The sequence below is a fragment of the Macaca mulatta genome, chromosome 13 (assembly GCF_049350105.2).
Source record: "Macaca mulatta isolate MMU2019108-1 chromosome 13, T2T-MMU8v2.0, whole genome shotgun sequence".
NCBI lineage: Eukaryota > Metazoa > Chordata > Mammalia > Primates > Cercopithecidae > Macaca > Macaca mulatta.
The window spans coordinates 22288363-22302259 of record NC_133418.1 but is presented as its reverse complement, the minus strand read 5'-3'; the positions used below and the strand labels follow the sequence as shown (position 1 = coordinate 22302259).

Here is a 13897-nt window from a genome sequence, read left to right as displayed (position 1 = left end):
GCCTGGAAGCATGGGAAGCCTGCCCTGCAAGGATCCGCCTCATCACTGCCACCTACTCACTCTGATTTTCTGGAGCTCCAACCCCACTGGGTTTCTTTAGGTCTCCTGAACAGGCCAGGCTCAGCCCCAGCTCCAGGCCTGGGATTTTGCTCTTCTCTCTGCCTGGAATGTTCTTTCCTCAGAGCTTCCACAACTGGCTCCTTCTCACTCTCCAGGTCTCCACTCATATGCCACCACCTCCCCGTGTGTTCCGTGGCCACCGTGTCTAACCCAGACCTCCCCAGACACTCTTCCCCAGGCGCTCACTCTGCTCTCTTCTCAGTATTTGTAACCATCCACATTTTCTTATTGACTTGTTTCTTTCTAGATGTGTTGTCAGTCCTCTCCATCAGAATGCATCTGGCCTATGTTCCTGTGTATCCCCAGCACCAGCCCATTGCCTGGCACACAGTGAATGCTCAATAAGTCATTCTTGAACAAATGAATGAATGGAGCCTTATTTATTGCATCTTTACTATATGCCGGGCACTAGAGTAGGCACTTGGGCTATATCCGTGAACAAAATAGACAAAACCCAACCCTCAGGAAGCCCACCTTCTAGCAGGGGAGATAATAAGCAATGGCGGAGTGTGGGGCCATGTCGAAAATGAAAGCAGGGAATGGTGTTGGAGATGCCAGAGACAGGGCATCATTTTCAATACAGTGGTCAGGGCAGGCCTCACCAGAACGAGTTGAAGGTGAAGGCACAGCCAGGCAGATGTCTGGGGAGGGTGGAGGGACGACAGCTGGTCAAACATCCTGAGGTGGGGGTGTGCCTGGCAGGTCTGAGGAATGTCAAGGAGCCGACAGGGCTGGAGTAGAGTGGACGAGGTGGAAAGTAGTTAGACATGAGTCAGGCAACAGGAACAAGACGGCTCAGAGTTACACGGGGCATTGGAAAGAAAACAAAAAGGCCATGCAACTTGTTCTCTGTGTGAGATCGGGCCACTGGAGGTTTGAGCCCAGGCACAAAGCAGCCTGACTCCCAGCACCTGCTGCGGTTTGACCATGAAGCGCCCAAACAAGAGGAAGGGGAGGGAAGCTAAGGCCAGGGTAGCAGCTGGGCGTGAAGGACATGGTTTGAATCCTGGCTGCTCTGTGAAGATTTCCCGAAGGACTGACGTGGCTGGAGAGAGACGGGGTGAAGCTAGCCTGTTCCTCTTCTTTTTGCAACAGAGCATCATGCATGGGTGAAGAGCGAATGCCCAATGTGAGGATGGCTTGGATTTGGATTCAGTTCAGATGGAAATTCAGAGCCACTTCTAAAATGCATTTCAGGTAAATTCCAAGTGTCATTTGCCATGTTTGTATTTTAAACAGACAAAAACAGAACTGTTGCTTCAGCTGTGCAGGTCAAAGCAAGTGACAGAGTCACTGAGCATCCCCCATGAGGATGCACTGATCAGGGGTGTCCTGGACCTGAGGCCACTAAGGAGTGTAATGGGCCTCCCTGTCTGGGAGGGCAGCTGGCAGGATGCTGTAGCTCTGCCTGAAATCCCACCTGGGCCGGACACAACCTGGGATCCTTCAAGGAGCAGCCATGGCAGCCTGAGCTGGGGAGGAGGGAGGTGCCGGACCCTCCGAGGGTGCTCGGTGCCCTTTGGTGATTGGGGACTATCTGCCCATTGCTGCATCGCTTTCCTTGAGTAAAGCTCCAAGTTGGTCCCCAGTGGTAATAACCTTGTGAGAAGGACGAGAGTGAGAGCTCATGTCCCAGGACTTGGCTGCTCCCGGGGTGCTGCCTCAGCCTCTGAAATAAATTACTTTATAGTTTGTTTGTTTTTTATTAAAAAAAAAAAAGCTAGTACTTTATTGTGTTAAAGGGTTTTAAAATGCATTGGGGGAGAACGGTAGGGTCTCTTTGGGGATGAAAAATCTTTAAAAACCTCAACAAAGGAAAACTACCTACAACTCACAAATACATCATACTTGAATAGATTGAACAGTATCCGGCACTTAGTAGATGCTCAATAAATGTGAATGGCGTGGATGAATGGATACAAATTAATTAAAAATCAATTTGTAGTCACATCCCAAACAGGAGCCGAAGGCCCTTCTGCAGTGACAGGAGGAGAACGTGTCCTTTGGTTTATTCTGTTCACGAGAAGCACATCCTACTGAGCGTGCAGAGCCATAGTGAAGCTCCCTGTGCCTTCCGAGGTTAAGTTAGCATGTAAGGAGTGGGATCCACAGGGAAGCAGTCTCAGCAACGTGGGAACATGAATCCGCTGAGGCTGCTCTGAAAGAGCCCTGAAGCGGATGGGTTGTGACGATGCACCCAGGAAAGAAAAACTAGGAAAATAGGAGGGAGATACTTCATATGGAAGCCAGAACGGAAGAACAGGAATTCTCTAGAACTAGAAATTATTCTTCCTGACTCGCAGCAAATTCCCTTACAAACAAACAAACAAAGGCAAAAGAGGCCTGGCACAGAGCACCTGCCTGTAATCCCAGCACTTCGGGAAGCTGAGGCTGGAGGATCACTTGAGCCAGGGAGTTCAAGACCAGCTTGAGCAACATAGTGAGACCCCATCTTTACAAAAATTTTAACAATCAGGTGCAGTGGTGTGCACCTGTAGTCCTAGCTGCTTAGGAGGCTGAGGTGAGAGGATCACTTGAGCCTGGGAGGCTGCAGTGAACTAGGATCACTCCACTGCTCTCCAGCCTGGGTGACGGAGCGAGACCTTGTCTCTCTTTCGAAAAGCGATAAAGTAATTTTCCCACTATGTGCCATTTGATCTGGGCAGGTGTCTGGCTTTCCTCCAGGTGCAGGCCAAACCCCCACCCCACCCTGAAAAGGGATCGTGACAGCTGCCTGTGCTCTGCAGGATCAGCCTCTGCACACATAAAGTACCCATCACGGTGTCCCCCACACACTTAGAGATACGATACATGATGGCAATTTTTTAAAAAGAGAATTTGCCACTTTAAAAAATGTTGTACATTTCAGAGATGAAAGACCCTGAATCTTGGGAAGGAGGATGAATAATATAATAATAGCTGCCTTTCCATTTGTCTAGTGGGCAGGGGCCTCTCACATGGTCAGGGGAATTGTATGACATTCCCTGTGGGCTCCACTGAAACTCCCAGGGACCGCAGGCAGCTCTGACCCCATGAAAACAAGGAAGGCTTTGTGGAGTCAAGCCTTGAGCAAGAAAAAAAAAAAATCACTAGATCAGGGACCTCTGACCGTTAGCTTACTTGTCTTGCTTGGCCTCAGTTTCCCCATCTGGAGCAGGAAGGAAAGATACCCTGCCTGCCCCGTGGAGTTGGGGTGTGTGGAGCCCCAGGGAGGGCTCAGGCCTCACAGTGCCTTGGGAAGTGTGAGGCTTGGCTGGTGGTTATTTCTGCAGCTGTGGCGCCAAGGAAAACAGGAACGGACTCTGTACCGTTGAGAGCTGGATTTGCCACCATCATCTCCGAGAAGGTACGAAATCCAACGCCTTCCCCAGGAAACTTCAACTCACTCAACAAAGACAGCCCTTGATAAATGCGTCTGCAGTGAGTAAATGATGTCAGATATTCCACAAGCTCCTGACTTCAAACGAACATGATGGCTGCCCCCTGCCCCCCAGCACCCTAAGAGACCGGAGGAAAACCAGCCGCCCATCTCTGGGCCTTGGCGGTGTGACAGCTGTTAAGGTACAAGCAGGAAAAAGTGCCCCTGTGTCTGTCAGAGTCCTGCCCTCATGGGAGGGAATCTGGGGTGCCCACTGTAGCCTCACCAGACAAGTGGAGCTTGTCCTCAGCGGCCCTTCCCTCCCAACCGCCCTGGTACTGACGGGGACTCCCTGGAGGGTGCACTTTCACGCCTGAAGCACTGGAGCCAACCTTGTTCATGGACTGGAACCAGTGTATCGCACTGGTGCGGGCCGGGGATGCATGTGTGTGCACGCACAGAGGGTGTGGAGGAACTCGGTGCTTTCCACTCAACTCTGCTATGAACTTAAAAACTGCTCTAAAAAAGTATATAAAAGTAAAATCAAAAATGAAAACAAAACCAAAACTGGATCCAACTTGTGGATGGGGAAGGAAAAAGCAGTGCCTTGATCTAAAAGTGGAGCCTCGCAACAGTTTGGTCAGTACGACGACATGATAGTTGTTAAGGCCAGAATGAAAAGGCTTAAGAGGAAAAGGGGTGACATACAGGCTGAGGGAGAAGAAAGAGGGCAGCTGCCTTTCTAATGTACTCACCCCACCCCCACTGCCACCAACCAGGGTTAAAAATGGGCCACAGATTGGCCAGGCGCAGTGGCTCACGCCTGTAATCCCAGCACTTTGGGAAGCTGAGGCAGGCGGATCACGAGGTCAAGAGATCAAGACCATTCTGGCTAACACAGTGAAACCCTGTCTCTACTAAAAATACAAAAAAATTAGCCGGGCATGGTGGCGGGCGCCTGTAGTCCCAGCTACTCAGGAGGCTGAGGCAAGAGAATGGCGTGAACCCGGGAGGCGGAGCTTGCAGTGAGCGGAGATTGTGCCGCTGCACTCCAGCCTGGGCGACAGAGCAAGACTCCGTCTCAGAAAAAAACAAAGTGGGGGCCACAGATGGAAGATGGAAGGTGAGGGGGGAAGGGTGAGGCGTGGCGCAGGGGCCTGCGGCTGGCAGCATCTCCAGCCGAGCGTTTGAGTGCTGCCCTGCCACCCCAGCAGTGCTGACGTGGACACCCACCTGGAGGGGCATCTGGGGCCACCCTGCTCACGGAGTTCTGCAGCGCGGCCAGCCGGCTCTTCATGTGGCGGATGCCCTCGGCGAAGCGTGTCTCCTGGCCTTTCAGCAGCTGCTGCAGCTGGCGGATGGCCGAGAGGAGCTGCTGTTTGCTGAGACAGTTCTGCGGAGAGAAGACATCACCACCACCACCCATTGAGACTGACTCAGTCTCACATGCTCGTCTGAGCTTCCGAAATCACCAAAGCCACAGGGTCCAAACCGCGTTTGAGGCTCACTAAAGGCAACGTGAAAGTGACCTGCCGCTGGACAGCCCCAAGCACATGTATGGTAGCCCCAGTTCACCCCTTGACAAAAACAAAATGCAGGCAGGACGGATGACTAAATGACCGGGTGGATGAACAGTTATTTGAACCCGAAGAGCCTTATAATCACTACTCTGCCACTCTGAGAGACTCTAATTCTTCACTCTAAGTTAATGCTCTGAAACCCCTGGGCCTTGGCAAACATTTTCTTTCTGTCACTCTTAGACATTTCTAAAAGCAAAGGGCCAATAATACATGTAAAACAGGCAAAACAGGAATGCCCAGTGGTTCCTATTCTTTAAAGACATATAACAGGGAAAATAGGAAAAACAACTGGCTAAAGTTAGAGATACGTTCAATAAAAGTCAATGTTGAGTTCTGATGATTTTTTTAAGTCATAGAAAGGCAGAAAATGGAGGATCATGCTTATCATGATAAAGGCTACCTAACTTAAAGCAGCACCCAGTATCATACGTTTTGTTTGCTTGTTTAGTTCTGAAGGCTAAAATTCCAAGATCAATGCATCGGCAGTGTTAGTTTCTAGTGAGGTCTTCTTCTGGATGGCAGATGGCCACTCTCCTGAGGTGCCAGCATTCTACTTAATGCTAAAATTCTCAAGGTTTCCTGGCTGGGTGCAGTGGCTCATGCCTGTAATCCCAGCACTTTGGGTGGTCAAGGTGGGTGGATTGCTTGAGGCCAGAAGTTCGAGACCTACCTGTGCAATATAGTGAGACCTCATCTTTACAAAAAATTTAAAAATTCAGCCACGTGCGGTGGTTCACGCCTGTAATCCTAGCACTTTGGGAGGCTGAGCCGAGCGGATCATGTGAGGTCAGAAGTTCGAAACCAGCCTGGCCAACATGGTGAAACTCAGACTCAAGTAAAAATATTTTAAAAATTAGCCGGGCATGGTGGCAGGTGTCTGTAATCCCAGGTACTTGGGAGGCTGAGGCAGCAGAATCGCTTGAACCTGGGAGGCAGAGGTTGCAGTGAGCTGAGATTGCAACATTACACTCCAGCCTGGGCAACAGAGCAAGACTCTGTCTCAAAATAATACATAAAATAAAATAATTAAAAACAAAAAAACTAGCCAAGCCCGGTGGTATAGGCCTGTAGTGCCAGCTACTTGGAAGGCTGAGGTGGGAGGATTGCCTGAGCCTGGGAGGGAGGTTGCAGTGAGCTGTAATCACATCACTGCACTCCAGCCTGGATAACAGTGAGACCCTATCTCGAAAACAACAACAAAACCAAACTAAATATTTCCAATCTCAATTGCCTTTAAGAACCAGGACAGGTTGGGTGCAGTGGCTCACACCTGTAATCCTGGCACTTTGGGATCACTTACGTCCAGGAGTTCAAGACCACCCCGGGCAACAGACTAAGAGCCTGTCTCTACAAAAAATAAAAAATTAATTGGGCATGGTGGTGCATGCCTGTAGGCGGGAAGATCACTTGAGCCTGGGAGGTTGAGGCTGCAGTGAGTCATGATTGCCCCACTGCACTCAGCTTTGGTGACAGAGTGAGACCCTGCCTCAAAAAAAAGTAATTGCCTAATTAAGAAAAAGAGCCAGAACATGAAAAGTAGTAAAGGAGGGGTGAATCAAGTGGGGAGAGATGGGACCTCGGCCTTGTGGAGCAAGGAGGTCTCTACTGAGGCCATTCACATTCACTGGGGGCTGTGTGTTATAACAGCACAGCCTGGACTCTGCTGCCTGTAAAGGAGACAGGAGACACATCAAGACAATGATGATGGTTATCTTTAGGGATAGGCTTATGGATTATGTTTTATTTAATTTGTTTTGTTTGTTTGTTTGTTTTTGAGATGGAGTCTCGCTCTGTCACCAGGCTGGAGGGCAGTGGCACAATCTCAACTCACTACAACCTCCACCTCCGGGGTTCAAGCGATTCTCATGCCTCAGCTTCCCTAGTAGCTGAGATTACAGGTGCCCGCCGCCATGCCCCGCTAATTTTTGTATTTTTAGTGGAGATGGGGTTTCGCCATGTTGTCTAGGCTGGTCTCAAACTCCTGACCTCAGGTGATCTGCCTGCCTCAGCCTCCCAAAGTGCTAGGATTACAGGCATGAGCCATCACACCCAGCCTTAATTTTATTTTTTATACTTAATTTTTTTTCTACTGAGTATTGGTTTTATAATTTAAAAAAAAGGAGCCGGGCGCGGTGGCTCAAGCCTGTAATCCCAGCACTTTGGGAGGCCGAGACGGGCGGATCACAAGGTCAGGAGATCGAGACCATCCTGGCTAACACAGTGAAACCCTGTCTCTACTAAAAAATACAAAAAACTAGCCAGGCGAGGTGGTGGGCACCTGTAGTCCCAGCTACTCGGGGGGCTGAGGCAGGAGAATGGTGTAAACTCGGGAGGCGGAGCTTGCAGTGAGCTGAGATCCGGCCACTGCACTCCAGCCTGGGCAACAGAGCAAGACTCCATCTCAAAAAAAAAAAAGAAAAAAGAAAAGAAAAACTGTCTAAAAGACAGTGGGGCAGTAAAGCGGCAGGGAGGCGTGTGGCCCCCACAGCCAAGGTGGCTTGCAGCGAAGCACCACAACCACAACCACCACCACCATCTTGATGGGAACGGAGCCACTGCCACTCTCCCAGGGAGGCTGCCAGGCCTCTGCACCGTGGAGATTTCACCAGATGACTCACTGGCCAGACTGAATGGATGCTTTTGACAAAGTTGAATCCCCAGTTGCCCCTGGAACTCGTTAATCCCGGGGGCTCCTGGGCCCCCACCATACCCAGGGCCTGAGGAGGCACAGCCCCAAACGCAATTGCTCGGAAGAGAAGTTTGGTTTGTTTTCCTTCCTCTCCCCCATTGTGGTCCCGCCCACGGAGGTCCTGGGGCACTCGGGAGCAACCTCCTGCAATCCCATACCTGCCCAGCACGGTGCAGCCCTCCCACCCAAACCTGATTTCCCACACCCACGTCCCCCCCTTCCTTAAAAAGGGGGGGGCTCTGCTTTTATAGATGACTTCATGGCTTACATGTCAATTACATTTGTGTACAGTCTACAAAGAGCTTCTTCGCTGTAGCAAAGAATAGTTCAGCTACTGGCTGGCAGAAACCCTGCGGAGAAATGGGGCTTGTCTCCATTTCATAGAGAAAGATATGGAGGCTGAAAGGCAAACACCTTGCCCCAAATCATGGGGCTTAGTAGCCGTAGAGCCAGGCGGGGAACTCTGACTCCCACTTAGCCCCGCCAGCCACCCCAGTGGACTGCCTCCTTTGCTCTCACAGGCTCCTGTGTGGTGAATGATCTTAATGATGAATTTGCACTAGGGATGGATAGGACTGAGACCAAATGCCCTACAGTAGATTTCTAACTCCTGGGCAAAGTTCGGGTTGGGCGCCTGGGCAGTGGGGGCAGGAAGCGTGAAGGGAAGGCGGAGGAGACGCCCTTGCCCACATCCAGCCGGGATGAGCTGACCAGGCCCTGGCCGCTGAAAGAGGGCTCTCGGAGCCGCAACTGCCCCGGGTACATGGAGGGCTCAGTTTTGAAGCTGGGAGAAATCTGTGCCAAAGGCTGTGCTGGGAAGGGCAAGCATACTGCCAGGAACCTGGGGTGATGGCCTGGGGCTCCAGGAAGTAAAGGAGTGTGTGTGGAGGGACAGGGACTTGTTTTCCACTGGGCCGCTGGGCAGCCAAGTATTTCTAACCCCAATGCTGCTGGCTCCAGGCACAACTGCCCTCTGCTTCCAGTGACACTTCCTGCTCCGTGGGCAACAGGCGCCAGCTGCTTTCTCCCCGGTGCTCACTGGAGGTGAGATGTGCCCAGCTTGCCAGCTGCCACTGAAAAACCTTAAACATCTTCAAGACCAAGCAAACCAAGGCCGCATCTCCATCCCAGGCGGGGAGGGAGACCGAAAGGCTGCAGGCTGACTTGCCGAGGGAATGTCAGGAGGTTCTGGCCCATCCCAGCCTCTCTGGAGTGAGGCTAATGAAACAGAGTGTGGTACAAGGAAGCTCTTTGCTGCTCTCGGCAAGCCAGCATGCCGGGGTTGGGGCCAGGGAGCCCGAGAAGCAGAGAGTATCCGGGCCTTTGACATGAGGTTTGAGGGTCTGAGGTGCAGCTGCTCCTAACAGGAAAGATCCTGGATGCCATGCTCATCTGTCACCTGATTTGGCACAGGCACAGGCACAGGCATCACCGAGCTCCTTTGCAAAGCTAGATGATGAAGCTGGAATCCTTACATACCAAGACAAGCACCCATGAGAGACCCGCATATGGGGACAAATGAGGTCACGTGAGGGGCCTGAGACCCCAGTGCCTCATTTTTCCAAGCTGAGAAAGCTTATCATTTTGCTTGATCATAAAAAGAAAGCATAATATCTGCAAAACAATTCAAAATGCAGAAAAATGCATTCAAACAAAGAACAAGTCCCACAACCAGAGACAACCGCTGTTAACTTTTTGTTAGGTTTCAAGTCTCGGGTTAGACACAGGTGCTCCCTTGCACAGACGTCATCACGCAGCCCCACAGGATGCAGGTTCTGTCAGCTCTTTCCCCTCCACACTGGCTGTGGCATCATTTTCACGTTAACGAGCAGAGCAACCCGTCTGTCTCTGCGTCTCAGTTCTACTTCTGTTCCTCAGTGAACTCTCTTTTCAGTCTGGGCAGGGGCCTCCTTGTCCACAGCCACAGTTGTCTGCCATTCCCCTCCCAAACCCACCACCCTCCCCTGCTCTGAGCCATGCATGGGAGCAGGCCATTTCCTTCCATGCACACGTGGCCTTTGCCAAGGACAGGCCGAGGGTGCCGTGAGGGGCTGTGGGACGGACAGGAAGCCGGCCGGACGCTCAGGGGCTGTCCACCTGCTGTCCAGTGAAGGCCTGGATTTTGGGCGGGGCTTTCCCATCTCAGGGTTCCAGGTTCCAACTGTGAAAAGCAGCCCCAGGCTCTGCACAGCCCTCCAGAACTCACCTCCCGCTCACCAAGATGGGATTGGGTGAAGGTCAGATCTAGACAGGGTGGCAAGGGGAGGTCCCTGCACCCCAGGAAGGACAGAGCATGTTCCAGAGGCCATCCCCTTGAAGCTGAGGAAGCTGCCATGTCTGGCTCCTCACTTTCCCAGGCCTCTTCCCGGGCTCTTGAGGGGCCCCTGTTTTAAATCTTTTTCTTAGAGCGATCCCCTCAAATGGTGTAAATTTTCATCCCTTCAAAACCGGTCATGGCCCAGCTTATGCCACCGACAATAAATAATGACAAATAGTTTCCATTTCTATGAGTTAATAACTTCTTGGAAATGGAACCAAGAGGAGACATTCAGTGAATGTCCAAAGATGGACATTCTCTTCCATCTTTGAAAAGGAGAAAAATATCAAGGTTTACCGTTTCCGTTATGAAACCCTTTAAAGGGGTGAGTACTTCATCTAACTTGAGACCAATGGCAATGTTTGCAGAGAACCAGTTAGAGAAGGAACAACAGATGTCACCCCATCCAGGTTTTTCCAAGCTGGAGTAGAGGCGGCACGGATGGTTCTGGAAGACGCAGGCCAGTGCTGAGAGCTGGGCGAGGGGAGGAGCTGGTTTTAAGGCTCTTGGGAGCAAGAAGGCCCATGGAATGCTCCATCCACCCCTGCCCTTCTGTAGGAATTCTTGTCCATCTCCCTTCCAGCCCCTTCTCTCACAACGTTTACTCCGGCAGGTCCATGGAAGATTCCTGAGATCCCGAGACTTCCTTCCTCTGACAACCAACCAGCACTTCCAGGACTGCTGGGCCTCCAGAGACATTTCATACCCCCAGACCCCACCTCCTGGTCCAGGGGTGGACACAGCCAAAAATGGGTGTGTGTCCCCCGGCTTACCCAGTTCCCTGCCAGCAGGCCTGACCCCTCCCATCCCACCCAGACCCCCGCGCTGTTTGGGTTCACCCGGAACCTGCTCTGAAGGCACCAGAGGGCACGGAGAAGCTTCAGGGGTGTGTATGGGAACATGGGGACTGGTCCTTGGGGCTTCTGTTCTTCTGTAACCTGGCTCTATGGTCTTCCTCACAGTGGCAGTCTTGGTACTGTGACACCTTTTGAGAGCCTCTTTGGTGACAATAGAGCTCCGAGACCTCCAATGGCCACGGATGACCCCTAGACTTGGAGGGGCCGTCTCCCATGCTGGTTTCTCCCAAGCCACAGCTATGCGTCATGTCAGCATTTTGCTAATGGGAACACAGATGTTTTGATGCCTTAGGTCTCTGAAAGGACCGAGCAACTTGCCAAATGTGTGCCTGCTGGCCAAGGCTCGGAGCCTTCCGCGTCTGAGTCATGTCGAATTCGTGAATGTGCTTTCTCCAGAACTTATTTTTATTTTTCAACCGAGCCAGAGGCGGGTTATAAATCCTCGACTACTTTTCGTGCCAGAGACCTCTGCTCAGCACCCACATATACGAGGAAAGAAAGTGGGCGCTTCTGAGGGAAGTGAGAGAATTTCACTTGGGGAGTTGCCCAAGGCCTTTGGATTAGTCAGAACTCTTTACAGAAACAGAAGCAATACGAAAGAGATATATATTATACACACACACACACACACATACGTATACATATGTAATATTGTAATATATAACATACTTATTAATATATGGAAAGAGAAAGAGAGATTTTAAGGGATTGTCACGCAGTTGTGGGGGCTGGCAAGTCCAATTTTAAGGAATTTTAAGGAACCGTCACACAGTTGTGGGGGCTGGCAAGTCCAACCTCCGCAGGGCAGGAGCAGGCTGGAGACCCAGGGCCAGTTGCAGGTGATGCTACAGCTCAAGGTCAAAGGCAGAAGGCAGTGTGGAGGCAGAACTCCCTCCTGGGGGGACCTCAGTCTTTTGCATGAGGGCCACCCACATTAGGAGGCGAATCTGCTTTTCTCAAAGGCTGCTGATTGAAATGCTAGTCGTATCTAAACAATCGCTTCCCAGCAACATCTGGACTGGTGTTTGAGCAAATACCTGAAAACCATGTCTTAACTAAATTGACACATAAAATTAACCACCCCAGCCCTCCAGCTGGAGCCTCCCTTTGGGGCTCTGTACCCCAGGTTGCTCAGGGTACTTTGAGTTTGAACCCTGCTGGCTGCCTGTAATTCTACATTTACGCTCCATGCCCCATTCCAGTCTGGTTTTTAAAACAGCCACGGGAGCGATGACAACAACAGCGGGTGCCAAGAGCCGGCACTGTGACCACACTTCACACAGGAACCCGTGATAGCCCAGGACGTGGCACCATTACAACACCCACTTGACAGGGGCGGAAGCCGCGTAAGTCTCTGACCCACGGTGGCCTATCCAGGATTTAAAACCCAGCGTGCCTTCTCCAGCCCCTGTTGTGACAAGATGGCTGGACTCACCTTAGAGAGGGGTGCACAGAGAACCTTCGTGAGTCCTGCCTCGTTCATCCTCTCACTTCACAGCACCCCCTCGAAAGCCTTGGTGCCCACCTTTGGTCACCCTCCCAGTCACCGCTCCCCTGGCCCCTTGGCATTCTTGAGGACAGAAAACAAATTGTAGACAACTTGGAATTGTTGACACTGAGAATAGGATCTGAGTGTACACTAGATGCTTGTCTGAATGAGGAAATGAGTGAATGAGTGAATGAGGAGTGAAGGAATGGCATAAGTATGAGCCACAGACAATCTCTTGCTCATCTCACCACCCAAACCCATTTTCCCCATTTCACCTGCTTGCTACCCAGCTAACCTTTGTCCAGATGCCGCCTGCACCTGTGGACTGGGTTGTGCCTTTCACAGCCTCAGTATTATCTTCAGCAAGTCTCTGAGGCCCCCTGTGCCCAAGCCAAGCGAGGAGCTTGGGGTCCACACACATGGCGTCCAGAAGCTGCAATCCCCTCCTAGGCACGCAAGCCTGGTACATGAGCCTTCTCCTCACATCTCACAACCTGATAGCCTCCTACCAGCAAAAATGGCGGCACATTTTGTCTATTTCCTTTTGGGATTTAACACAATATGAATATAGAAGGGAGATAAAGTTTAGCAGATAAGAAGGAATCAAAGAAGGCAGCAATGAAAAACTAATACATTCTGTCAGCTGCATGGTGAGGAGCTTCCCTTTATTCTCAGGGGCGAGGAGACTAGTTGTGGGGTGTAGGCAGGGGCGTGATGCGGTCCCGCCTCTGACCTCTGTCTTTGCGAAATACAGATTTTACGAAGGCAAGTGAGGATGCAGGGAGGGGAGGTGGGACAGGACCGCTGTGGTACAGGAGAGGATAATTACTGTTGCACCATTGCCAGCCCACTCAGAAACCCTTGGGATTTTTCCCCTAGAGAGAGTAGGAAAATCAGAAAACACACCCTACTTTTTATTTAGCCTTCACCGCCATCCAAGTTAGTTACTTCAAGAATAAAGATTCCAAGGCCCAGGACCCTGACAATGTGCCCAGGCACACCACTGTCATTTGATCCTTCCCTTCCCGTTTGCCCACGCTGCCAGCGGGATCCAGGCCCTCTCACCGCGAACCTCCCCGAGCTATATCCACCTCGGGGCCTTAGCACTGGCTGGGTCCTCTGCCCAGGGAATCTGCCCCCAGGTCCTCTAGAGTTGAGTCCCCTAGAGTTGAATCCTCTAGAGTTGTCTTTCCATTTCAACTTAGAAGTCCTCTCCTTAGACAGCCCCTGTCTGCTTGCTTAACCTGGAGTAGCCTCGTGGCCACCCTCCAATGCAGCACCCTGCTTAGGCAATTGCTGGTCCTCTGATACTTTTCCAATTTGTCTGGTTTTTCTCTTCCTGCTTGGTGAGCTAAGTGGCAGTGGGGACTGTGCCAGCTGCATCTTTCTCTCTCCTGTCACGTATTGAGCATTTGTGATAGACCTGGTCTTTGAATATGATTCATTTTCTTCAACTATGAGCCCATGAGATGGGAATGTCTATTATC

General features: G+C 51.3%; 1 protein-coding gene across 1 annotated transcript in view; it reads right to left on the bottom strand.

The window, feature by feature from the left end:
* FBLN7 (fibulin 7) overlaps positions 1-13897 on the bottom strand; it is a 49124-nt gene that overhangs the window by 23646 nt on the left and 11581 nt on the right. Inside the window, exon 2 of the mRNA XM_001087308.5 lies at positions 4712-4871. Coding sequence (XP_001087308.3) covers positions 4712-4871 — 160 coding nt within the window. The remainder of the gene's footprint in view (positions 1-4711; positions 4872-13897) is intronic.